Source organism: Sus scrofa, chromosome 1 (assembly GCF_000003025.6).
Source record: "Sus scrofa isolate TJ Tabasco breed Duroc chromosome 1, Sscrofa11.1, whole genome shotgun sequence".
NCBI lineage: Eukaryota > Metazoa > Chordata > Mammalia > Artiodactyla > Suidae > Sus > Sus scrofa.
The window spans coordinates 96,504,928-96,532,330 of record NC_010443.5 but is presented as its reverse complement, the minus strand read 5'-3'; the positions used below and the strand labels follow the sequence as shown (position 1 = coordinate 96,532,330).

The 27,403-nt window shown below is 38.0% G+C and overlaps 1 protein-coding gene across 11 annotated transcripts in view; it reads left to right on the top strand.

Annotated features, from left to right (window-relative positions):
• PIAS2 (protein inhibitor of activated STAT 2) overlaps nt 1-27,403 on the top strand; it is a 144,164-nt gene that overhangs the window by 13,468 nt on the left and 103,293 nt on the right. For 8 of the 11 annotated variants that reach the window (XR_002344194.1, XR_002344196.1, XM_021092649.1 and 5 more), the window contains exons 2-3: nt 16,322-16,796; nt 24,769-24,853. Coding sequence is in view for 8 of the 11 variants with exons in the window: in XM_021092649.1 (XP_020948308.1) it covers nt 16,322-16,796; nt 24,769-24,853 (560 nt within the window). In the remaining 3 variants the exon portion in view is untranslated. Of the gene's footprint in view, nt 1-774; nt 864-16,321; nt 16,797-24,768; nt 24,854-27,403 lie in introns of all 11 variants that reach the window. The other 3 variants (XR_002344195.1, XM_021092632.1, XM_021092641.1) reach the window with 1 other exon arrangement.

Genomic DNA, 27,403 nt, shown 5'->3' with positions numbered 1-27,403 from the left:
CCTTCTTTCCACAATCTTGGTTCTTGCTGCCTTTATAGTGCCTCTTGCCTTCAAACAGATATTTTTATATTATGTTCAATTAAAAAAATTTTTTCTCTCCTTTTCTTTTTGTCTTTTGTAAACTTTTTAGGGCCACACCTGCAGCATATGGAGGTTCCCACAATTTTTAAAATTTTCATAGAGAGGGTTGGTCTGAAACCATCTAGTCAGTCATTGAAGGACACAGATGTTGGCCTTGTGTTCTTCTTCAAGGAACTTCTTAGTGGTTTGCTCCTCCAGATAACTTTAGAATCATTTTTTAATGTTATGTAAATGCACATACACAACCAGTTGGGATTTTGATGGGTCAATGCCTTGAATTTGTAAAGCAGTTTGAAGTGAACTAACATTTTGTTATTAAATAATATCTTAACCATGAACATGGCAATATCCATTTATTTAGGTCTTTTACAATGTCAATAAAGTTTTATAATTTTCTTCAACTAAACTATTGCAAATATTTTGTTAGTTTTATTTCTGGGTACGTTATTTTTGTGTCAGATCATTAATTGTATCTTTAAAAATTATATTTTCTGCCTTGCCTGGTGTGTAGAAGTACAATTTGACTTTGTTTAACAACCTTGCTGTCCTTCTAATTGTGATAAATTGTGTATAGAATTCTTTTGGATTTTCTGTGTAGACAGATCTGTCTGTGAATAATGACCTCTTTGTTTCCTCCTTTCCAATTCTTATGCTTTTTTTTCTTTCTTTTTCTTGTCTTAATGTGCTGGCTAGGATCTCCAGTACAATGTTGAATAGAAGCGGTGATGGGGGCATCCTGATCTTGTTCCTGATTTTAAAGGGAATGCTTTCAGAGTTTCACAGTTAAGTATGATGCTTGCTGTAGGTTTATTGTAGATAATCTTTTCAGGTTAAGGATGTTCTTTCTACTACTAGTTTGCTAATTAAAAAAAAAGAATGGATGTTGAATTTGATCAAAGCTTTTTTTTACATCTTTTGAGAGGATCATATATTTTTCTTCTGTAACCTATTAACATGAAATACATTGATTTTCTAATATTTAATACTTACATTTAATGCTTAGTATTAGTAATATATGTGTTCGAAGTATAAAGTCAACCCTAGTCTGTCCCTTTTTTACGTTATTGGACTCAGTTTGAATATAGTTAATGTAGGCGTTTTGCCTCTAATAATGAATATTGACCTATAATTTTTAAAAATTTCAGTTTTTCTTCCAGAGGAGTTTTTATAAGATTAGAATGATCTGTTTCCTGACTGGTAGAACTCCTTTGTAGAATTGTTACTGTTATTTTCTTTGTGGTACACTTCTTAATCACTGATTCAATTGCTTTGGTTATAGGATTGCTCATATTTTCAATTTTCAAACCAGTGTTGGTAGGTTAGACTTTGATAGAAAGTTGTCCATTTCATCTATATTCTTGAATTTATGGCATTACGTTGTTAATCTCTTATTTTGTAGTTAATGTCCTTTCTCTTTTTTTCAAATGCCTTTTTGTTTATGAGTTTTAAAAGCTAAAAGTGCCAAATTTCAAAAAATTTTTCAAAGACTCAAGTTTTTGTCTCTTTAATGCTCTTGAATGTATGCTCCCCCTATTAATTTCTGCTCTTAATTTCTTACCCTAATACTTTCTTTAGGTTTATTTCTGTTTTTCTTATTTCTTAAGTTGGATACCATGCTTATTTTCAGCATTTTAATAGGCACTTGAGACAGTGAATTTCTGTGTATTTGTTTTCTGTGCATCACACAAGGGATGCATTCTTTATGAGTTATTTAAAAGTTTTGTTTCCATGCATATTGAAATTCCTTTAGTTAATTAGGTTATTGATTTGTAATTGTGTTGTGGTTAGGCACAATGATCTGTATGATACAGAACTTTGAAATCTGTTGAGACTGGTCAGTTTTTTTGCATTTGAAGAGGATTTGTATTTTTCAGTTGTTGCAAAGTTTTGTATCTGTCCATTAGGCTTGTTAATTCTGTTGTTTAGATCTCATTGTTTTAGAGAGCAGATGTATGTTACTCTTTTACTAGAATTATTTTTTCAGTTTTTCTTGTAGTTTCTATCAGTTTCAAAATATATTTTAAAATTGTTACTAGTACATGAAAGTCTGAATTTATTGGGATTTCCCAGGGTGACACAGTGGAAATGAATCCAACTAGTATCCATGAGGATGCCGGTTTGATCCCTGGCTTTGCTCAATGGGTTGAGGATTCCACATTGCTGTGAGCTGTGGTGTAGGTCACAGATACGGTTTGAATCTCACGTTGCTGTTGCTGTGGCATATGCTGGCCCTGTAGCTCAGATTCCACCCCTAGCCTGGGAATTTCATATGCCACAGGTGTGCCCTGAAAAAGCAAAAAAAAAAAAAAAAAGTAAATTTATTATATATTGCTGTTGAATTGAAACTTTTTACTCTGTGTAGTGACTCCTTGTTTTTAGTAATGCTTTTTGTATTGCATACTACTGTTTAGCATTAACATACCTATTATTTTTCTTTTGGTTAGCTAATTTCGCGTGATTTTTAAAATTCTCCTTCCCCCTACATTTTTGTGTTCTTTTATTTTAGTGTTATCTCTTGGGAATGTCATGCTATTGAATTAAAAAAAATTAATCTACTGTAATAGACTTGGTCTTTGTAATTTTTATTTTATTTTTTATTCTTTGGTTTTTTTTAGGGCCGTACCTTGTGGCTATAGAGGTTCCCAGGCTGGGCCTACACCACAGCCACAGCAACACCAGATCCCAGCCGTGTCTGCAAACTTATATACCACAGCTCATGGCAACACTGGATCCTTAACCCACTGAATGAGGCCAGGGATCAAACCTGCATCCTGTCCTCATGGATGCTAGTGTTTCTGCTGAGCCCTGATGGGAACTCCAGGACTTTGTAATTTTAAATTAAACTTTTTGTTAAGAAAACAGTGGGGGAGTTCCTGTTGTGGTTCAGCAGTTACCATGAGGATTGGGTGTTTGATCCTTGGCCTTGTCAGTGGGTTAAGGATCTGGTGTTGCTGTGAGCTCTGTGGTGTAGGCTACAGATGCAACTCAGATCCCCTGTAGCCGTGGCCAGAAGCAGGCCAGCTAGGCTGGCAGCTGCAGCTCCAGCTCCAATTTGACCCCAAGCCTGGGAACTTCCATATGCCACAAGTGTGGCTCTAAAAAGCAAAAAATTAAATAAATAAATAAATAAATTGTGAATTCACTTATAGTTGTAAGAAGTAATACAACTTCTGTATTACATTGGAACTTTTTAATCTAGAGGTAACATCTTGTGAAACTGTAGTATAACATCACAACCAGAGTATTATTGGTATTGACAAAAGAAACAGACTGTTTCCATCACCATAAGGATCCCTCATATTATTTTTATAGCCATTCTCATTTCCTTTCCATCCCCTTAATCTCTGGGACAAACACATTTGTTCTTCATTTCCGTGATTTTATATTTTCAAAAATGTTACATACATGGGATCATTTATATACAGTTTGTCATCTTTTGGTTTTTTTTTTTTTTTCCCTCCACTCAGCATAATTCTCTGGAAATTCATCCAGGTTGTTAAATGTATCAGTAGTTCATCCTTTTTTAATTGCTGAGTAGAAGATATGGATTTGTTTAACCATTTACCTTTTGACCTAAGTTTTCATTTCTCTGGTATAAATGCCCAGGAGTACAGTTGCTGGGTTGTATGATTATTGAATATATAGTTTTTAAAGAATTTGCCAAACTGCTGGAAATGTATGAAGTGATCCACTTTCTGTGCATCCTTGCCAGCATTTGTTATCACTGGTTTTTTTTTTTTTTTTGGTCTTTCTGCCTTTTCTAGGGCCGCTCTCGTGGCGTATGGAGGTTCCCAGGCTAGGGGTCTAAAGCAGCTGTAGCCGCTGGCCTACACCAGAGCCACAGCAACACGGGATCCGAGCCGCTTCTGTGACCTACACTGCAGCTCACAGCAATGCTGGATCCTTAACCCACTGAGAGAGGCCAGGGATCAAACATCATGGTTCCTAGCTGGATTCGTTAACCACTGAGCCACGACAGGAACTCCTGTTATCACTGTTTTTGATTTTAGCCATTCTGGTTTATATAGTGATATCTTAGGTTTTAATTTGTACTCCCCCAATGGCTAATGATACTGAATATATTTTCTTGTGCTTATTTTTCATCTGTATATCCCCATTGATGAAATGTCTCTTTGTATGTTTTGTCCTTTTTCCTAATTGGAATTTTTTTCTATTGAGTTTTCTATTCTAGATACTAGTCCTTTGTTACATATTTGTTACACAAATATTTCCTCCAAGCTTGTTGATTATCTTTTCATCTTTTTAATAGGGTCTTATAGAGCACAAGTTTTAAATTTTGTTGACGTTCACTATATTATCATTATTCCTTTTGTGGATCTTGCTCTGAGTGTCAAGTCTAAGAACTTAGCCCTAGATCTTGAAGATTTCTGTGTTTTTTTCCTAAAAGTTTTATAGCTTTATTCTCATATTTAAGTGTGTGATTCATTTGGAGTTACTCTAAAAAATGTGAGACTTAGGTGGAAGTTCTTTTTCCTATGAATGTGCAGTTGCTGCAGTACCAGTTGTTGAAACGCTGTCTTCATTGAGTTATTTTTGCACCTTTGTCAAAAACTATTTGGGCATATTTGTGCAGGTCTGTTTCTGGGTTCTCTGTTCTGTTCCATTACCTCTATATCTATCCCTCTGCTAATACTACAGTCTTGATTACTGAGCTGAGTTGTGAAATGGGATAGACTGATTCCTCTGTTCTTTTTCAAAATTGTTTCAGTTCTTCTAGTTCCTTTGTCTTTCCATGAAAATTTTAGAATAATCTCATGTATATCTATAAAAAGTTTTGGTGAGATTTTGGTAGGAATTGTGTTAAATATATATATCAGTCTAGAAAAAATTGATATTATTTGTTGTCTTCCAGTCCATGAAGAATCCATATATTTAGATCTTTTTAGACTTCTTTTATTAGTGTTTTGTAGCTTTCAGCATACAAGTCATATATGTGTTTTGTAATATTTTTGAACATATGTATTTTCATTTTCTGTGAAGTGATTATAAATAGTATTATGTTTTTAACTTGTTTCCACATGTTGTTTTTAAGTATATAGAGCTGTAATTGGTGTGTTGGTTTTGTATCCTATGACATTGCTGAACTCAGTTACTGTTAGTTCTAGCAGTTGTTTTGAAGGTTCATTGGGATCTCCAAATGCAGGCTGTTTTGTTTTTTTCTTTTCAACTTGTATGTCTTTTCTTTTTCTTTTCTTATTCCACTAGCTAGAATTTCCAGCACATTCTTACCTCATTCCCAGTTGTAGGGGGAAGGATTCAGTCTTTCACCATTAAGTATGTTAGCTCTAGATTTTTTGTAGTGTCAAGTTGAGGAGGTTCCCCTCCATTTCTAACTTTCTGAGAATTTTTTTTTTTATAGTGAGTGGGTGTTCAATTTGTCAAATGCTCTTTTTCTTCATTGCTGTATATGGTCGTATGATTTTCTTTTTTAGCTGTTAATATGGTGTACTTCATTGATTTCAAACATTGACCCAATCTTGTATCCCTGGAATAAAAACCTCACTTGGTCTTAGTGTTAATTCTTTTTATATGTATAGCTTAATTTTGTTTGCTAATACTTTATTTTAGTATCTTTATCTGTGAAGGATGTTGTTTTGTAGTATTATGTTTTTGTACTGTCTTTGATTTTGGTATCAGGGTAATGGCAGCTTCATAAAATGAATTTGGAAGTCTTCTCTCATATTTTGGAAGAAGTTTTGTAGACTTGATGTTAATTCTTCCTTAAATGTTGTGTGGGATTCTCCAGTAAAATGAACTGGGCGTGCTAATTCCCTTTTTTTTTTTTCTTTTTGAGTTTTATTTTATTTTATTTTTTTTGTCTTTTTGCCTTTTCTAGGGCCATGACCACGGCATATGGAGGTTCCCAGTTCCCAGGCTAGGGGTCCAGTTGGAGCTACAGCAGCCGGCCTACGCCACAGCCACAGCAATGCCAGATCCGAGCCACGTCTGTGACCTACACAGCTCACGGCAGTGCCAGATCCTTAACCCACTGAGCAAGGCCAGGGATCGAACCTGCAACCTCATGGTTCCTGGTTGGATTCGTTAACCACTGAGCCACGACGGGAACTCCTCTTTTTGAGTTTTAAAATTGAAAATTAAATTTACTGAATAGTTTGAGGGATATGCAAATTATCTATTTTATCTTGTGTAAGTTTTGGTAGTTTTTTCAAGGAATTGGTCCATTTCAACTAAGTTGCCAAATTCATGTGTATAGAGTTGTTCTTAGTTATCGTTTTTTTTTTTTTTTTTTTTGTCTTTTTGTCTTTTTGTCTTTTGTTGTTGTTGTTGTTGCTATTTCTTGGGCCTCTCCCGCGGCATATGGAGGTTCCCAGGCTAGGGGTTGAATCGGAGCTGTAGCCACCGGCCTACGCCAGAGCCACAGCAACTCAGGATCCGAGCCGCGTCTGCAACCTTCACCACAGCTCACGGCAACGCCGGATCGTTAACCCACTGAGCAAGGGCAGGGACCGAACCCGCAACCTCATGGTTCCTAGTCGGATTCGTTAACCATTGTGCCACGACGGGAACTCCTTAGTTATCTTTTTGATGCTGTGCTTTCTGTGATGGTATCCCCTAATTTGCTGTTTTAATTGGAGCATTTATTTCATTTTTATTTGTTGGGATTGTTGATATATTTATTTATGCATTTTGTCTCCTCACCTGTTTTCTTAATGTCTTTTGGTTGTTTTTTTTCCCCTTCCCTCTTTTTCATGTTTTCACCATTTTACTAGTTGGGAAATTAGTACTGTTTTTTTTTTTTTGCTTTTTCACAGACTCTTGAAGTTTTCTTGAATTTTCTCTTGAAACTCTAATATATGTATACAAATTACATATTCTTCATTTTCCGTAGAATGCCTTAAACTGCTTACTACTCTCCCAACTTACCTGTGTGCCATTTTGCCCAGCACTTCTGTTCTATCTTTTCTTAGCCTCACAGATTTCATTTTATAATTGTATCTAGTACATGTTTGTCTAAGCTAATTACCTCCCTCCCCAGGTTTGTCATTTTCTTTACCCATCATTTTACCTTAATACTTGTCTAGATTACTCTGGTTCAGCAGTGATGAGCTCTTACTTTCCCTTCAGTTTGTTAGGCATGCTTTCCTTCTCAGGATTTTTGTACCTACTGTGTCCTGTGCCTTGAAATGCTTTTCATCTGATAATCCTTTGGCTGCTTTGTTACTCCTTCACTTGCTTACTCAGTTACTTTTTCAAGGAGATCTTCCTTGTTTAAAATTGCAAATCCTCTATCTCTCCTTTGTTTCCGTTTCTCTTTTATTTTTGTCCATTGTATTCATTGTCATGAGCCATATTATATATTTCATTTAATTCTTTATTGTTAGTTTGATCTGTCAAGATTCCCTGGAATTTATTCTGTTTATAACTTAAGTTGGGGAGGTTGACATCTTTTCAGCTTTTTCTGTTTTTACCCAGTAACATATTCCTTAATTTATTCTGATTTAGTAAAAAAAAATTTTTTTTTTTGTTTTCATGCTTTTTAATCGCTTCCGTGGGTAAAGCAAATAGTCAAGCATGCATTTTGTATTTTTTAAGATGTACAGGAATTTAAAAGGGAAAGCAATGCCAGGAAATTGAAATGCAGACATCACTGCATTATCTCGTTATCTCATAGAGGGCTCCGACAAGGCGTAGGTATTTGAATAGCATGCAGTTAACCAAAAGCTCACAGTTAATTTAACTTCCTGATAGTTTCGTATTCAGAATGAAATCTGCCAATAAAAACATATTGAAAATATTAAACAGGCAGTATTAGATAAGATTGCCCTCAAGAAAAATATTTTTTAATGTCCTGTAGTTTTGTGTGTTTTTTTTTCCCTTTTTGGCTGCCCCCATGGCATGCAAATGTTCCTGGGCCAGAGATCAAACTTTTGCCATAGCAGCAACCTGAGCCACAGCAGTGACAATACTGGCTTAGCCCACTGAACCACCAGGGAACTCCTGGGTTATTATATTTTAAATGTAGCTCTTGCAGGTTTTTTAAATTTATGCCTTTGTATTTTATATATCTTTTTTTATTTAGGTTCATTTTTAAAAATACTTTTTTTCCTGATAAGTCATTTGAAAACCTGTTTGACACAGAAATTTCAACAGATTTTGTTGACTTAATTATTATTGGGTCTAATTTATCAGACCCAATGGATTCTCTTATATTTTAAATATAAAAAGTCCTGTCATTTGAAAATTGTTGTTACTTTTAAAATTTTTATTGTCAAGATTTTTTGGAGTACTTTTTTTTTTCTTGTCTTTTTAGGGCGGCACCTTGGCATGTGGAAGTTCCCAGGCTAGGGGTCTAATTGATGCTGTAGCCACTGGCCTACGCCAGAGCCACAGCAACAGCAGATCCGATCTGCTCTTCGACCTACACTGCAGCTCACTGCAATGCCGGATCCTTAACTCCTCCCTGAGTGAGGCGAGGGATTGAACCTTGATTCATTTCTGCCCAGCCATGATGGGTGCTCCTGGAATACTTTTAAATGACAAAGCATAATGTATGTTTTATAGGTCTTTGTGATCCAGTGTTTCATCTTTAAGTATATTGCTGTCTATTTCTGATAGATATGCTTTTTTATGTTAAGAGTTTCTGAAAAAGAAAAAAAAAAAGTTTCTGTTTACTGTTTATTAAGTTTTGTCAGGAATGGATAGGATTATATCAGATATGTTTTTAGCATTTTTTGAAGTAATCATATGGCTTTTTTTTTTGAACCAATAAGTTTTTTTATGTTGTTTTTCTTCTTTATCAATTTTCAGAATATTAATAAGTTGGTCTCCCAGTACTTTCAGTGATATTTTTTTAAGTGTCATTATGTACAGATGATTTTAATGTATTTGATGTGTTTGAATCTGATGCAGTTAACTCTTCGTTTTGCTGCTCAGATTGGCTTGTCTTGGGCTACTGGGTTGTTTTCTGTGTCCTTGGACAAGATTGCAGTCATCTTAGATAATTTATTTTATGGATAAAATGTTCTAGGCTCATCTTGTGCATTTTCTGCCCTAGACTTTCAGTTAGCCATTCCTCAAGGAGCTTGAGTTCCATTTGTGGGAAATGCTATTTATGTATTTATTTATTTATTTATTTTTCGGTCTTTTTGCTATTTCTTTGGGCCGCTCCCGCGGCATATGGAGATTCCCAGGCTAGGGGTCAAATCGGAGCTGGAGCCGCCGGCCTACACCAGAGCCACAGCAACGCTGGATCCGAGCCGCGTCTGCAACCTACACCACAGCTCAGGGCAACGCCGGATCGTTAACCCACCGAGCAAGGGCAGGGACCGAACCCTCAACTTCATGGTTCCTAGTTGGATTCGTTAACCACTGCGCCACGACGGGAACTCCGGAAATGCTATTTAGATCACAGTCTTTTTAATCTTAGCTTCAAACAAGTTGACATTTTTTTGTTTAATTAATATAGAATAGAAAAGTTGGGAAAGTAGTACAAATGCCATATCCCCCACAACCAGTTTTCCCTATTCAACGAACTTTTTATTATGGAAACATTCTAATTTAACAAAGGGAGAGAATTCCCCATGTACCCAATACCCAACTTCAGCAGTTATCAACTCTGGTCTTTTTTCTTGTATGTCCCTACCTACTCTCCCAAATGATTTTAAAGGAAATTTCATGTATTTTATAGTTTTATCCATAAATATTTCAGTATGTCACTATAAGGGCAGAAGTCATCTTAAGTAATTTATTAAATTTATGTTAAGTCATTTTTATTTTTGTAGATTAAACTATATTTGGGTACTTTGAGGGCATCTGTTTCTGTACTTTTCTTTTCTTTTTTTTTTTTTTTTTTTTTTTGTCTTTTTGCTATTTCTTTGGGCCGCTCCTGTGGCATATGGAGGTTTGCAGGCTAGGGGTCGAATCGGAGCTGGAGCCACCGGCCTACACCAGAGCCACAGCAACACGGGATCCGAGCCACATCTGCGACCTACACCACAGCACACGGCAACGCCGGAACGTTAACCCACCGAGCAAGGGCAGGGATCCAACCCGCAACCTCGTGGTTCCTAGTCGGATTCGTTAACCACTGCGCCACGACGGGAACTCCTGTTTCTGTACTCTTAAGAAACATTGATGTGTCCATAGTTCCTTTGTGGCCTAGTGGTTAATAACTCAGTTTGTCACTGCCACAGCTCAGGTTTGATTCTTGGCCTAGGAAATTCTTTATACAGCGGGCACATCACCTCCCCCCCCCCAAAGAAACATTGGCGTGTTACAAAAAGATTCATTATCACCTGTTTTGGGAAATGAGAAAGAATAGGTAGTGCTCTGGGGGGTCCCCCGCTTTCATCAGGCTTTTGCATAAACTTTCAAAGTTGAATGAGTGGACTCCCCTGCTGAAGTTTTAAAACAATAATTGCCATATTTAAGAAATTTATGTTTTGTGTTCAACAGTTTTTTTCCATGTTTCTCTTCTAACATGTATTTAATTTTCTGACTCATATCCTCTTGCACAGTTTAAAGAACAGAATTCCATCTTTTCCTTCAAGATTTAGTAGAATTTATTAAGCTATCTTGGCTGGGCAGATACTTTTGGAAGTGGTCAGGGACAAAGATAATATACCTCTTGAATCAGATTGAGTAATTTATTTTTTTAGCAAATAACTGTTATCTGTATCTTTTTTTTTTTTTTTTTTTTTTTGCCATTGCTTTTTAGGACTGCACCCTCGGCATATGGAGGTTCCCAGGCTAGGGGTCAAATCAGAGCTACAGGGCCTGCCTACACCACAGCCACAGCACGCGGGATCCAAGCTGTGTCTTGATCTACACCACAGCTCACAGCAGTGCTGGATCCTTAACCCATTGAGCAAGGCCAGGGATTGAACCCGCAACCTCATGGTTACTAGTCAGGTTAGTTTTCACTGAGTGACAAGAGTAACTCCTTATCTGTATCTTTCATTTATTAGATTATAGAGGCATGTGCTGTTCTCTTTGTTTAAAGAAATTTGCTTAGTATTTGTGATCTTTTTGTTCCTTTTCTCATTCTCAGGACTGTATTTGTTTTCTTTTTTTTTTTGGTCCGACATTTCAGGCTTTTTGAATTTTGTTTTCTAAGTCAAGTTTTCTTTTTCTTTCTTTTTTTTTTCTTCTTTGTCTTTTTAGGGCCGCACCTGCAGCATATGGAGCTTCTTAGGCTAGGGGTCCAGTTACAGCCATAGCTGCTGGCCTACACCACAGCTCTTGGCAACGCCGGATTCTTAACCCACTGAGTGAAGCCAGGGATCGAACCTGCAACCTCATGGTTCCTAGTCGGATTTGTTAACCACTGAGCCACGACAAGAACTCCCCATGCCAAGTCTTTCAAATAAAAAGGGATTTTAGTTATAGGGAATACTGGATTTCACAGGAATACAGGGCTTGGAATTGGGGCCTCTTATGACTGCTGAAATTGGAATATCTAATTTGCCACATAGTTTCTCTTATGGCATCAGCTCAGTCACACATTAGATGTGTTGATTATATATCTGATGTTTTTTGAAATCAGCTTGTACTTACAAATGAAGGTACAGATTGTTTTAATGTTGTAACTGGGATAGGCAATGTTAATAACAGAAGTTGTCAGTTTCACTCGGCAGCTCCTCTCCTTTCCCCATATTATACATCATAGCAGATGGAGAATATACGAAATTGTATTGATCTTTACCATGACTTCTAACCTACCAGAGTGTCCTCAAATTCTGTGCTCTTTTTGGCAATTTTCTTTTTTTTTGTCTTTTTTTTTTTTTTTTGTCTTTTTATCTTTCTAGGGCTGCTCCCGCAGCATATGGAGGTTCTCAGTCTAGGGGTCTAATCACAGCTATAGCCACTGCCCTATGCCAGAGCCACAGCACCTCGAGATCCGAGCCACATCTGCAGCCTACAGCACAGCTCACGGCACGCCAGATCCTTAACCCACTGAGCGAGGCAGGGATCGAACCCTTAACCTCCTGGTTCCTAGTCAGATTTGTTAGCCACTGAGCCACAATGGGAACTCCTCTTTTTGGCAGTTTTCATAGCACCTTCATCTTGCCTTCAGTTCTGTGTTTCAATTATTATATTGTTACAGCAGATACCCAGCAGCCCTGTGTGGCAGCGTATCAGCTCTGGCGACAGCCCCGTGGCTGTAGCGTACCAGCTCCAGCAGCTCTGTGGCTATAGTGGATCAGCTCTTTTACCCGGCGAGAAACCAAGCGAGCACTCGGAGAGTTGGAGAACTCAGGTTTATTACGCTGGCGGGCTCAGAGGAGATCGCTCTCCAGAGTCTGAGCCCGGAAGAAGGGTTTCACAAGGCTTTTATGGGCTATGTCTTCCGGGTCCAAGCTTGGCTAGTTGGACTGGAGTGACGTCAGGCAAGGTAGTAGATGCGGAAACAAATTTACAGAAGCAGATGCATGGGGGAGGACTGGTTGGGGCAGTTGGCTAGACTTTGCTTAGTCATCATGGCTGGGGTCTCTCCTTTCTACATTTTATTGGGATGTTTTCTCCTACAATATAAAGTCCTAGCTTTAACATTTTTAAGTAATTTTGTGTTCCTTACATTTGATAAAGAAAACTGTTGATTTAAAGTTAGTCTTATTTAGCTTTTCTTTTAGAAATCAGATTGTTGGGCATTCCCGTCGTGGCTCAGGGGTTAATGAATCCAACTAGGAACCATGAGGTTGCGGGTTCGATCCCTGGCCTTGCTCAGCGGGTTAAGGATCCGGTGTTGCCGTGAGCTGTAGTGTAGGTCGCAGACACGGCTTGGATCTGGTGTTGCTGTGGCTCTGGTGTAGGCTGGCAGCCATAGCTCCGATTCCACCCGTAGCCTGGGAACCTCCATATGCCGCGGAAGTGGCGAAAAAAAAAGTGGCCCTAGAAGTGGCAAAAAAAAAAAAAAAAAAAAATCAGATTGTTTATCTTTTTAAGAATCAGTTGTGCTAATATAATTCTCTGTAGTTTATGAATTTCCTTAAAGTCAGTTAGCAAATAGTTATTGAGAAATTCCTCCGCGTAGAGCATATAGCAGTTATAACTGAAGTATTAGAGAGCAGACTTTGGGAGGCATCAGGATAGTCTGGATAAAACGCACTTGAAAAAAAAATTGTACTGAAAAGGTAGACATATAGAGGTTGGTGGAAAACAATAGCTGAAATCCCTTCTTGGTAGTATTCATAGCATGCTCACCTTTCCTGGTGACTCTTGAAATTGGTTGAAGACAGAGTTAAATAAAGATAGGCATCACTTTAGGAAGTAGGATCCAATAAGGTTTGCCAATTACATAATTCGTAGAATCTGACTTAGTAAGCTCCTTAGAGAATATCTAATAGTAAAGCTAAATAAAGGAGCATTTTGTCGCTGTTGTCTTAAAATAGAATTGAAGACCAGCAAGTTGATGTGACTCTGCCAAGGTCCTAGTCTTGATGCCAGCACTTGACCTTCACCTACTGATTGCTGGTGTGAAGTTTTCCACAGGATACCACTGACTCTCAGAGCCATCCTCTGAGCAAGTGCCTGTCAGTGCTTTATCTTTGCAGCCTTTTGCAATGCAAAGACCTTCCTTTGCCCCTCCCCAAATCAAGGGATTTCTGTTTTGCTTCAGAATCCTGCGGTACTGCAGTCATAGTTGTTAGTCTTTCTCTATTTCTTCCTTTTCATTTGTATGTTTATAATAGCTATTAGACCAATTACATTCTTTGGTAAATAAAGCATTCTTTGCCAAATAAAGTTACCATTGGAAATAAGTAGTATGAGGCCTCCCAGAAATTCCTTTTTGAAAGTCAAGCTTAGGGTGACCTTGTGCTCTACTTTGTCATTCAAGTAAAAACAAGCATCCTTAAAATGAAGAATACTGGAAAATATAAGGAGGAAGAAGCAAAATAGTGAGTTCTGAGTTAGTTTGATTTCTTTGGAAGGAATCCCAGATAGCGTGTATCTTTTGTGACTGCCGTTGTTATTGTTAGTGTTCTCCATGTTTTAATGTCATTTATGCTACTGTAATGTAAGCAAATTTCAGTTGAGGTATCTTTTAGGATTGAGGACTTTGGGAAAGATGCATTGCATTTCTTGCTTGGGAGGAAACTTCCTGAAAAGTTGTCATAGTCGTCATAGTCCTTATTATGTATGAAACCTTGACTGTGACTGGTGTGTCATGAGATAGACCCCAGATTTTCTTGTTTTCCTTCTTCATTTTCCATAGCATAGGGCTAAGATAAATAAAATCTTCCACTTACACATGTGGGGAATGAAGCGAGTTAAAGTATAGTGATCTTGGTATTTGTGACATACGCTGCTATTAGAGTGTGATTTAGAGCCATACTGTCCAGTGTGGTAGCTACTAGCCACATGTGACTCCCTAAGCTCTTGAAATGGGTTAGTCTGAATTGAGTTATGCTCTCAGTATAAAATACACAGTGGATATTGAAGTCTTAGTATGAAAAATATCTCATGGGCATTTAAAAATGACTTTTTAAATCACAGAAATTGCTTACATGTTGAAATAATACTTTTGATATTTTGGGTTAAATAAAGCATATTATTCAAATTAATTTAAAATTTATTTTCATGTGGCTACTGGAAAATTTAGAATTATATAGATGGTTCCTGTTTCTTTCTTCCTTTTTTTTTTTTTTTTTTTTTTTTAGGGCCGCACCTGCAGGATGTGGAGGTTCCCAGGCTAGGGATCTAATTGGAGCTGCAGCTGCCGGCCTACACCATAGCCACAGCAACGTGGGATCCGAGCTGCGTCTGCGACCTACACCAGAACTCAGGCAATGCCAGATCCATAACCCACTGAACGAGGCCAGGGATTGAACCCACATTCTCATGGATCCTAGTTGGGTTCATTAACTGCTGAGCCATGAAGGGAACTCCCTCTGGTCCCTGTTTCTATTGGATAGCTCTATCAAGAGTATAAAGTGGTTTGCTAGAATTACAACTTAATATTCTCTGACTTGTACAGTATGAAATTTGGAGACGTAGTATATGAAGTAGAATTATAATTCAGCATGTCCATGCAGATTACTCTGATTTATTTAAATTTATTTGCATTTTGGAAAACTAGCAAGTGTTCTCAACAACTATTTTAAAAGCCAGTCAGAGTTTTAACAGGTGCGCCTGGGCTGTCAGTGAAACTTGAAAGTGCAGAAGGGAAGATTATTGTGAATCACTGGCAACTGTAGGTACTGCTCCTCCATACTTAGCAGGTTGAAAAGGAATCCCAGCCAGCTGTAGGGTGTGCAACGCCAAGGGAGGGGACAGGGAAGGTCTCCCTAATGTCAGTTTCTGAAAGAGCTTTTGGTCAGATCCAGATCTTACTCTTTCTGGCCAGGTGATGCCTGTGTGGTACAGTTCACTCTGACCCCAGTGTAGTTTACCTCCACGTTCAGAGTTGACTGAAAGTGACTTGAGAGGGATTTATGAGGCAACAAGTGGTCGGAAGAATTTACTAGGTTTTGTTGAATAAATAGAAGGTGAGAACGTAAAGCAAGAACCACTTATGATCTTTTATGTCTGAGAACAAGTCGGTAGAGTGGCAAGGAGGGAATCTTGCCCTTTAAGATTTACAACCACTCATATTCTTTCTGTTCAAGGTGTTTTTCACATTGGATACTTGGCTGGGAATTTCAGTCAGTTTAGAAGTTTGCTAAATAAGATGGATGTGATTTTTAGCTTTAATACTTAAAAATATCCTACTGAAGTTATCTGTTCCTTAAGAATTGAATTGGGGTGAAAATTGGATTTTTGGATTACAATTCTGCCTTGATTTTGTAGATTTCCTGTTTAGTATCAGAAGTTACAGATAATAGGGTTGCAGAAACCTAATTTTTGTTTAGTTTATTGTGTTAATACTGTAACAGACATTACATTGTGTATTGATAGGGCTTAGTTTTGACGAGGAACATTTTCATTGGTTATAGATTTCATAGTCATAAAGCAAATATGGGTTAACACTTGAGCATAATCAGATAATGAGGTGGTTAATAGAAACCAATAGATCATAGTATACCAAAATTGAGTACAGCAAAACATAATTAACACGATAACTTGAAGTAATTGGGAGAGGGTATGGCTTTATAAAGAGTAACAATTTTAAGTAATATGTGAAAATGCTGGTTACTAGCACATGCCTGTGGATGAATGCTGGATAAAAAATCAGATTTTACAGTATGTTTTAGATAGGGTTTTTATAATGCTTGAGGCTGACTTGGCTTATATCCCTTTTTTTTTCCTTTCCTTTTAGAATATGGTTTCTAGTTTTAGGGTTTCTGAACTACAAGTGTTACTAGGCTTTGCTGGACGGAATAAAAGTGGACGCAAGCATGACCTCCTGATGAGGGCGCTGCATTTATTGAAGAGCGGCTGCAGCCCTGCGGTTCAGATTAAAATCCGAGAACTGTATAGACGCCGATACCCACGGACTCTTGAAGGCCTTTCTGATTTATCCACAATCAAATCATCGGTCTTCAGTTTGGATGGTAGCTCATCGCCTGTAGAACCTGACTTGGCTGTGGCTGGAATCCACTCGTTGCCTTCCACTTCAGTTACACCTCACTCACCGCCCTCTCCTGTTGGTTCAGTGCTGCTTCAAGATACTAAACCCACCTTTGAGATGCAGCAGCCATCTCCCCCAATTCCTCCTGTCCATCCTGACGTGCAGTTAAAAAACTTGCCCTTTTATGATGTCCTTGATGTTCTTATCAAGCCCACAAGTTTAGGTAAGTGGTAGAGAAATCAGTTTCTTCTGGACAAGCGAGTAAATAAAGCAAGAGGCCTTCAACTATTAATGGTTTGCTATTAATAGTATAAAATTGAGGCATTAAAATGCCAAATGTCTAAATGTATAGATTTAAAAAAATTGGGAGTTCCCATCATGGCTTAGTGGTTAACGAACCCAACTAGCATCCATGAGGGCCAGGGTTCAATCCCTGGTGTTGCTCCGTTGGTTAAGGATCAGGTGTTGCTGTTAGCTGTGGTATAGGTGGCAGACGTGGCTCAGATCTGGTGTGGCTGTGGCTGTGGCTGGCGGCTGTAGCTCTGATTAGACCCCTATCCTGGGAACTTCCATGTGCCATAGGTGCGGCCATAAAAAGACCCAAAAAAAAAAAAAAAAAAAAAAAAGGCAACCATGACAGAAATCTAATATAAAACTTTTATTGATCAAGCTTTCTTTTTATAGCTTAGAACTCAAATTGCTTCTGTGTGTTTATGGACAGATGCAAATCTTATTTATTGCCTATGATTTCCACCTTTTGATACTTTTGATATTTTTACAAAAAGACTTCGTTTCTGTTTAACAGTTTCTGCTTTTAAACTGTTTTCCTAAGAAATAATCCTTTTATACTTTTTCCTAAAGTGACAGCGTTTGAGACATGCTTTATTTTTTATTTATTTATTTATTTTTGTCTTTTTGTCTTTTCTAGGGCTGCACCTGCAACATATGGAGGTTCCCAGGTTAGGGGTCTAATTGGAGTTGTAGCCACCAGCCTGTGCCACAGCCACAGCAATGCAGGATCTCAACTGCATCTGTGACCTACACCACAGCTTATGGCAATGCCAGATTCTTAACCCACTGAGCGAGGCCAGGGATCGAACCTGCAACCTCATGGTTCCTAGTTGGATTCATTTCCACTAAGCCACAATGGGAACTTCACTTGATACATGTTTTAATAGCCATTGCTCAGAAAATGTAATAAGTTTTATGTTAGTAGATTTTGATACATGTGACTTTAACAAATTTTTACCTAGGTTGATGACTTCTGTGTTGTAATGACATAATTTCTTACTGTCTAATGAAACTATTTACAGAAGTATTTGAAGAAGAACCCTTTTGTTTCAAGTCATTTGAAAACTCTCAAGTCTGTCAGCATACTTTCTTGGTTTTGTATAGGATTATACTTGTACACTGTGGTTGAGCTAGAAGGAAGTTTTAAGGGAGCAAGGCTGAGTAATGGGGTCAGTCAGTATGGCCTGATGGCTGTGCCTATCCCAGTCCCTTTCTCCTTGCTTTGTTTTTGTTGAGCAAAACTGAGCCAGGCAGGTACAGCACTGCATTTTATGCCTTCATTACATTCATTCTGAAGTAAAGGTTCTGTGTTTGTTTGCATTTTATTATTTGTACAAAGCCCTGTGAGCTGAATTACTGCATCAAAGAATGAGAACTCTTGAAACATATTGCTAGTTTCCAGAATAGCTGTGTGAGTTTAAATTCCACAAAGTGTGTTTAAGTGCCACAAAGTGAGAAAATTTTTCTAATTGCGCTCTGACTTCCTGCGTTTATTGATCTTTGCAATTTCGATAGATGAAAACTTGTATCTTGTTTAGATTTTTTATTTATTTAGATATTTTTTAGATTTTTAAAAAATTAGTAATAGGAGCAAACATTTGAAATGTTTATTACCTGGATTTCCTGTTGTGGCGCAGTGGTTAACTAATCCGACTAAGAACCATGAGGTTGTGGGTTCAATCCCTGCCCTTGCTCAGTGGGTTAACGATCCGGTGTTGTCGTGAGCTGTGGTGTAGGTCGCAGACACAGCTCGGATCCTGCGTTGCTGTGGCTCTGGCGTAGGCTGGCAGCTACAGCTCCAATTGGACCCCTAGCCTGGGAACCTCCGTATGCCGCGGGAGCGGCCCAAGAAATGGCAAAAAGACAAAAATAAATAAGTACAAATTTATAAAAAAAATAGGAGTTCCCGTCGTGGCGCAGTGGTTAACGAATCCGACTAGGAACCATGAGGTTGCGGGTTCGGTCCCTGCCCTTGCTCAGTGGGTTAACGATCCGGCGTTGCCGTGAGCTGTGGTGTAGGTTGCAGACGTGGCTCGGATCCTGCGTTGCTGTGGCTCTGGCGTAGGCCGGTGGCTACAGCTCCGATTCAACCCCTAGCCTGGGAACCTCCATATGCCGCGGGAGCAGCCCAAGAAATAGCAACAACAACAACAAAAGACAAAAAGGCAAAAAAGTAAAAAAAAAAAATAAATAAATAAAATGTTTATTACCCAGTTGCTTTTCCTTTACAATTTTACTTTCATTTTTTACTTTTTTTTTTAAATTGGTTCATTTATCTGGTTAAAGTGACTCCATAATGCATTTCTTAATTTTTCCCCATTTTTTGTGGTTTTTGGTTGATACCAGTGTACAGTATCATGGCTCATTCCCGTGTTTCTTAGAGATTATTGCAAATTTATTTCTCTGTATGTGTTTTCAGAAAGATTCAGACCAGTAATGTGCTTAGGTGACCCTACCTCATGGAACTCCTCAGGAATATGGCTAAGGCAGGACTGAGAATAAGAGGCTGTGTGGGCTCCTGGTTACAGTGGGAGGTGTTTCAGAGCCAGGTTGAGTGCCTAGAAGGAAGATGACTGCTGATGGAGAGAAGATGCAGCAAGAGATACAGCAGCTTCTTCTCTGCTCCTTATTAGGATCATGGTGTGCTAGTGAACTCTGAAGAGGCTTTGTTTTTTTCTTTCCATACTTTCCTTTGTTCAGAAGTAGAAATAGGAATTTTCTTACTTGTCTGTATTCATCATAGAGTTTCTCTTTCGTTAACTTTGAGAAGGTTGAAGGAAAGTAGTAGGCCTTTGATAAGTTTACTAAAATAAAACTTGTGTCTCTCATTTGGCTTAAATAAGATAAGGTTGGAGAGTGTTGAAGAGTGGTTAAGAAATACCTGCCTTTTGCTTATCGTTTACATTAGACTGTAAGAAGTACATATAATCTCAGGGCTTATAAAGTAACCTTTTTATCCTGAGCTAAAAAATTGTTGATTCAGAAGTTCCTGTTATGGCGCCATAGTAACAAACCTGGTTATTATCCGTGAAGATGCGGTTTCGATCCCTAGCCCTGCTCAGTGGGTTAAGGTCTGGCGCTGCTGTGAGCCATGACGTAGGTGGCAGACATGGCTTGGATCAAGCGTTCCTGTGGCGTAAGGTGCCTACTGCTCTGATTCAGCCCCTAGCCTGGGGACTTACATATCTACAAGTGTGGCCCCAAAAAAAGCAAAAAAAAAAAAAAAAAATTGATTAATACATGTTTTTCAAGAGTCCTGCCTATCATTGTTTTTATAAACTTTATAAACTGATTCTTGTTTTCAAACAAGGCTTAAACATTTCCTTATCCTGTCTTCCCAAAAAAGAAAAAAGGAGTTTTCTTAATGTTTATAGCCTTATTATTTGGGATTGATAAAACAGTGATCTAAGAAAGGCTACTTAAGACTTTAAAGTAGAAAGTTAAAAAATCAGCATAATACCATATAGTCTGTCAAATAAAAGCGGAAAAATCTAATCATTTCCAGTAACGACTTGACTTGAAAATTTTTAGTGCCATAATGTCTGAGGCAATGTAATGACATTCAGAATTGCCTTAATTTTTAAATGATTTGGTTATAATTATGTTGAAAATACTTATAAAAGTAAAAATTATGGGTAAATTCACCTCTTTGGAACACTCTTATGGAGAAACCGATTTACATTTGGGATCCGAGAATTAGGAAGCCTCAGAAGTTGAAAGAGATAACAGGAGTTCCCATCATGGGTCAGCGGCAATGAACCCAATGATGAATGAATGAACCCCTCATAGTATCCATGAGGATGCAGGTTCAATCCCCGGCCTCGCTCAGTGGGTTAAGGATCTGGCATTGCTGTGACTGGGATGTAAACTGGCACCTACAGATCTGATTTGACCCCTAGCCTGGGAACTTCCATATACCAAGGGTATAGCCCTTAAAAAAAAAAAGAAAGAGATAACAAATCTATATTTCAGAGTACACATTCTTGACATCTGTGGGCCATTGTGTTGGCCACTATATATTCTTGATTTAATATATAGTTGATTAGATGATTTTTAAGCCATCAGTACATGGTTAAGCAGGAATTATTTAACAACACAGGAGAGACTGGAAAAACCCTGGTAGAAAAAAAACAGAAACAAAAAATAAAAAATGTCCTTCCAGAACCTCTTGGGAATATTGAAACCAGTAGCCCTGTAGGGAATTACTGTTACAGCAAGATGCATATACTGATGCTAAATAAAACCCCCAAACAACCACAATGACTGTATTCTACTTAAGAAGATACTATTATATAGTTTTGAGTTTTGGTATTATTTCCATTCAAATGGTTTAAATAAAAATATTTTAGCATTTAAATTGACACATGGTGGCATCTAGAAAACGTGAGTGTACACAATAATACTAAACGAGGTGCTCTGTAGCTGAGGTTTTACTATTAACAAAAGGGTAATTCATTTGTAACCTCATTTATTACGCAGCTAGAGTCATATCACTAATTGTTTCTTTGCATGTTGTCTCTCTTTTCTGTTCCCCTTCATTAAAAAAGCTTTTTCCAACTGTAGAGCCACTTCAGCACATTTCTAATGGAAGGGAGGACATTTTTCTGCTTAGATCCACTGTGAAAAGCGTCCTCTGGAATTCTGCACTGTGGCAGTCTTTCTTAACTGTATTTCTTAGAAATGTGTTACAAATCTGTGGATTGTAGTAGATCAGTTATTTTGTAGGTGTACCTTAACTGAACCAGTATTCTGTTGCTATACATTTTTAGTGAGTTTCAGTTTTATTATGTATTCAGAAGTATTTTAGTATATAACATGTCTTGGGCACTGTTCTTGAACTCCTACAGACATTACTACTGTGAGCATTTTTGCATGTGTTACTGAATACCTGCATGCATATTTATGAAATACAAATGCCTAGATAGGAATTTGTTGGGTCAGGACTACGGGTGTTTAATATTTTGATGATTCAGCTTTTGTAGGGAAATTTGGCAGTTGCTTCAAAGGCATTGTACTTATTTATTTTTTTACGGCTGCACCTGTGGCATATAGAAGTTTCCAGGCTAGGGAGTCGAATCTGAGCTGCAGCTGCAGGCCTCTGCTACAGCCATAGCAACACTGGATCCAAGCTGCGTCTGCAACCTACAGTGCACCTTGAGTCAATGCTGGATCCCTAACCCACTGAGTCAGGCCAGGGATGGAACCTTCGTCTTCACAGAGACTACGTCGGGTTCTTAACCCACTGAGCCATAGTGGGAACGCCTCCAATTTATACTCCCAATGATGTATGAATGTATTATTTTCCCTACATGTCATCAAATTGTATTATTGGTCTTTTAATATTTGCTACTCTGATAGGTGAAAAATTAATGAGCGTCAATATTTTTTCACATCCTTAAATTCCTGAATATTCGGATATATTCATTAAGCCTCTGGGTACAGTTAAACAGGTTTAAAGTGATATGCACATTAATGTAAAGCCATTGAAATAGACTCTTACTTCCAGGGAGAAATTCGGACACTATATGTTTTATTTCTGTTAATTCAGTTAACAAGAGTATAATGATTTAATTTGGATACAGTCAGTCTAATGGAGAAGTTGGAGGATGGGATGGGCTTTAGGAAGTTTGCTATTTAGTTGGGGAGATAATGTTATCATGAGAAGAAAGTAGCAAGTAGTTACATGCCCTTATGATGAAGCCCTATAACTTATGAAACTAAAGCTCAAATATTATATTGACCTAATGAAGGTGAAAAGTCTTAATTAAGACTTTTTGGAGTAGGAGTGAGGCCTGAGTCAACTTTGAAGGATGAATGTGTCTGCTTTGAATTGATTACATTTATAGGAGAGTTAAATATCAAGAAAGAGGAGAACTGTGGGTAGCCTCAGGACTAGAAATAAAAATGGTACAGTTATGAGTAAGACTTGGGGAGACATTGGAATTGTAGGAAAGAGTTGAAGCTGCTGTATGGAGGGTCTTACAGTTAAAGGAGTTTAGACTTGGTTCATTCAAAGATCGGACACTGCTTAGCATTTTTGAGCTGAAGATGATGGTGAAAGTGATGCTGAGGATGACAGGCTTTGCACTTGTGTTCTGATAGAAGACCGGCAGAGGGGCAGGGTTGCTTCTTCATTTGTGTAAGGTATTAATAGTTTTTTTTTTTTAAATTAAAATTTTTTTTTTATTAATAGGTTTTGAGTAGGGTGGTGGTAGTAAAAATGGAGAGCAAGCAGCCAAAGAAAATGTAATGCCTAACTGGATATAGGGGGTAAAGATGAGACTTGAGATAAATGAAATGAATGATTTCTAATGATCGAACAATTGTTAATGATTCTCTTCTTTCATAATTCTGAATTAAAGTCACTGTTTTACAAAAAGTGTGAAACCTCAATACTCTACCTTCCCCAAATGATTTTTGCAGCTGTTGTACAGGGAAAAAAATATTTTAGTATTAAATGTCGCTGTTTTTGGTCTTTTTAGGGCTGCACCTGCGGCATATGAAAGTTCCCAGGCTAGAGGTCGAATCAGAGCTGCAGCTGCCACAGCCATGCCAGATCTGAGCCGTGTCTGTGACTTGCGATGCAGCTTGCGGCTACAATGGATCTTTTAACCCACTGAGCGAGGCAGGGATTGAACCCTCATCCTCATGGATAATAATTGGGTTCTTAACCCTCTGAGCCACAGTGGGAATTCCTTATTGATGATTATTAATAGTGATTTTTTCTGAATAGATAAAATTCTTTCAGATGATTCAAGTTGGCTATATTCTGTTTAAATCTCATAAAATTAGGGAGATTTTGGAACTAGGAGGATAGTCATTTTTAAATGTTCACATAAAGCAATGCTCAAAGACAACTAAAAACTTGAATATTGAAATATAGACACATATTCAGTCAAGTGTTTATTGAAAGCATTTATTGTTTTTTTTTTTTTTTTGTTTGTTTGTTTTTTTGTCTTTTTGCTATTTCTTGGGCCGCTCCTGCGGCATATGGAGATTCCCAGGCTAGGGGTCCAATCGGAGCTGTAGCCCCCGGCCTGCGCCAGAGTCACAGCAATGCAGGATCCGAGCTGCGTCTGCAACCTACACCACAGCTCACGGCAACGCCGGATCATTAACCCACTGAGCAAGGGCAGGGACCGAACCCGCAACCTCATGGTTCCTAGTCGGATTTGTTAACCACTGCGCCACAACAGGAACTCCCCAGCATTTATTGTTTTAATGAATACTAGAACATCATTGAATAATGGGTCAGTGTAAATCTGTTAAAGTTCTTTGAGAAGAAAATAATTTCCGTTTTTTAATAATATTCTGAGGGATGACTTCATTAGGTAATCTTTTTAAAGTAGATGTTCTTCTATATAGAAATAATTATTTTGTATCTTAATAACTATCAACTCAGAAGTGCGTTTTAAATTTTCTCTTATATGAATGTTCTATGTAATTGAATATAAAGCATTGAAAACACGACACAGCAAAGAAAGAAAGAAAAGAACCGAACAGAAAACACAAAAGACACGTGAACCTTGGATAGAATTCTCCTGGGGGAGTTTTCAACTTCTTCAGATTTTTCGTTAGGTGATAATATAGTCAGGATGAAATGTAATTTTTTTTTTAAAAAAAAAAAAAGGAAAATGTAATCTCCAAGGGTTGTATTATATTTTTACTGTAATTAGTGTTAGAATAAAGAGTGATAAATGCTTAAAATTGAACCTCCTTTAGAGTGATTTTACTGTCATAATTCCAAGATGAATCTTAGCTGAGTACTTTATTTTGGCATATTTAAACGATAAAAATTTCAGAATTTGGCAGGCTCTTTATCACAAGTGCTTGGTTATTGCAGGTTTTTATATCCTTGGATTTGTTATTGGAACATTATCTTTCTTTTTTTTTCTCTTCCCCAGTTCAAAGCAGTATTCAGCGATTTCAAGAGAAGTTTTTTATTTTTGCTCTGACACCTCAACAAGTTAGAGAGATATGCATATCCAGGTAAGAGGAATATTTGGTCTGTATTTCTCCAGAATGTTGGAATATTAGTCTGCCAAGGCTGCCATAACAAAGTACCATAGACTAGGTGGCTTAATCAACCGAAATTTATTTTCTCATAAATCATGAGGCTTGATGTCCAAGACTAGGGTGTTGACAGATGTGGTTTCTTCTGAGGCCTCCTTGGCTCGCTGATAGCTGCCACCTTGCTCTGTGTACTCATACGGCTTTTCCTCTGTGTGCCTGTGTATTCCTGGTATCTTTTCCTCTTATATAAGGACACCAGTCATAGTGGATTAAGGCCCCATCCTTATGACCTCATTTAATCTTAATTACCTCTTAATTACCTAATTAAGCCCCCATCTCCACAAACAGTCGCATTGGGGATTAGGACTTTGGCATATGAATTTTGGGAGGACATAATTCAATCTTTGATAGTTGGGCCATTTCTCCTTAAGAAGGATAGTATAATTTGACAGAGGTTTTAGCTAAATATGTAACAAATATTCTGTATTAGAAAAAGATTTTAACTTTTGAATAAAACCCCTTTGAATTGTTTGTTGTCACATTTGGCAGTAATTTTTTTTTTTTTCTTCTTTTTCCCTTTTCTAGGGCCGCTCCCGCGGCATATGGAGGTTCCCAGGCTAGGGGTCCAATCGGAGCCATAGCCGCCAGCCTACGCCAGAGCCGCAGCAATGCTGCGTCTGCAACCTACACCACAGCTCACGGCAACGCTGGGTCCTTAACCCACTGAGCAAGGCCAGGGATCAGGGATCGAACCTGCCACCTCATGGTTCCTAGTCGATTCATTAACCACTGCACCACGACAGGAACTCCTGGCAGTAATTTTTTTAAGTGAAAATTTTATTCCAAATATAACAACATAAAAAGAGAGCTTGTGAGAATAGCCCAAAGATAGGATGACCATAAATGTTATTATCATCCCAACAGAGGCATTTTTAGAGTGAAAGTGCTTTGTGTCTAATAAATAGTTTGTAAATGTTGTTCTCAAACAAGGGATCATCAGTGAATAACAAAACAACAATAATGATACGATTTTAGATATACAGTATACTTTTTAGTTTATTTTTATTTAGTTTATTTGTTAGTTGGATTTATTAACTGTGTCCAAGATCGAAAGTACCTCCAATTTATAAAAACTTGCTGCAGTGTCTTGCCCCTGGTGAACTTGAACTGTATCTATTACATTCATTTTACTTTGATAATTTCCTCCTCTAAATTTTCTCTGTTTTTCTGAAACCCCTGTTATTTGAGTATTGGGTCTTTTGGACTAATCCTTAGTATTCTTTTTTTTCTTTTGATCTTCTTTTTCAACTCTTTTTTCCCCTTTGTGGGAGAGCCAGCCTATCTAAGCAGTATATTTTGGGAGCTCAAACTTTACCAGGTCAAACTACAAAACTACATTTTGAGACTTTGTTGAGAGCAGTGATGTGATTACTAGAAGAATCTAAAGCTGTGTCCCATACTCCTGTACATAACAGCAGTGCACCTTCAAGATGTTAGGCTGTTAAAGAGTCCTGGGACCCATAAATTTGGATCCACCATCTTGGGAGAGTGACAGTGCACATTAACATATTAAAGACTGAGGAATTCCTTTGTGGTGCAGCAGGTTAAGGATCCATATCATTATGTTTCTTACTCATTGATGATCTCTCGCTGGAGAACATTTACTGAGTGTTTATTAGGTACAAAGCACTATATTATATGACATGACCCTTTTCAACATTATTGCATGCAGCCTTTTTTTTTTTTTTTTTCAAATACTGTTCCTCTTCAGTTTATTTCATTTTATTTGCTTTTTAGGGCTGCATTAGCGGCATATAGAGGTTCCCAGACTAGGGGTCGAACCGGAGCTACAGCTGCTGGCCTAGACAACAGCCACAGCAATGCCAGATTTGAGCCGTGTCTGCGACCTACACTGCAACTCATGGCAATGCTGGATCCTTTAACCCACTGAGCAAGGCCAGGAATCGAACCTGGGTCTTCATGGATACTAGTCGGATTCATTTCTGCTGTGCCAAAATGGGAACTCCATTGCTTGCAGTCTTTTTAGTGAACCCATTTGTGTATGTAAAATGATCATTAATATTGCAAGACTTCATGTGAAAAGAGCCAATTTAGTAATGACAAATAAGAGCTGATTTATAGGAGGAGGTGATTACTGTTAACCTTGGTGATCTGGGAAAGCTTCTCTAGGGTGTTGGGTGGGTCTTTGAAGGAAGGGGATTTTTTAGTCAGATTTAAAGATAGGGAATTCAAGATACTTTTTTTTTGTTTTTTTTAGGGCCACACCTGCAGCATATGGAAGTTCCCAGGCTAGGGGTCTAATTGGAGCTACAGCTGCCGGCCTACGCCACAGCCACAACAACATGGGATCCGAGCCTTATGTGTGACCTACACCACAGCTCACGGCTACGCCAGATCCTTGACTCACTGAGTAAGGCCAAGGATCGAACCCACGTCCTCATGGATCCTAGTCAGGTTCATTACCGCTGAGCCACGATGGGAACTTTCATCAAGATATATTTTTAA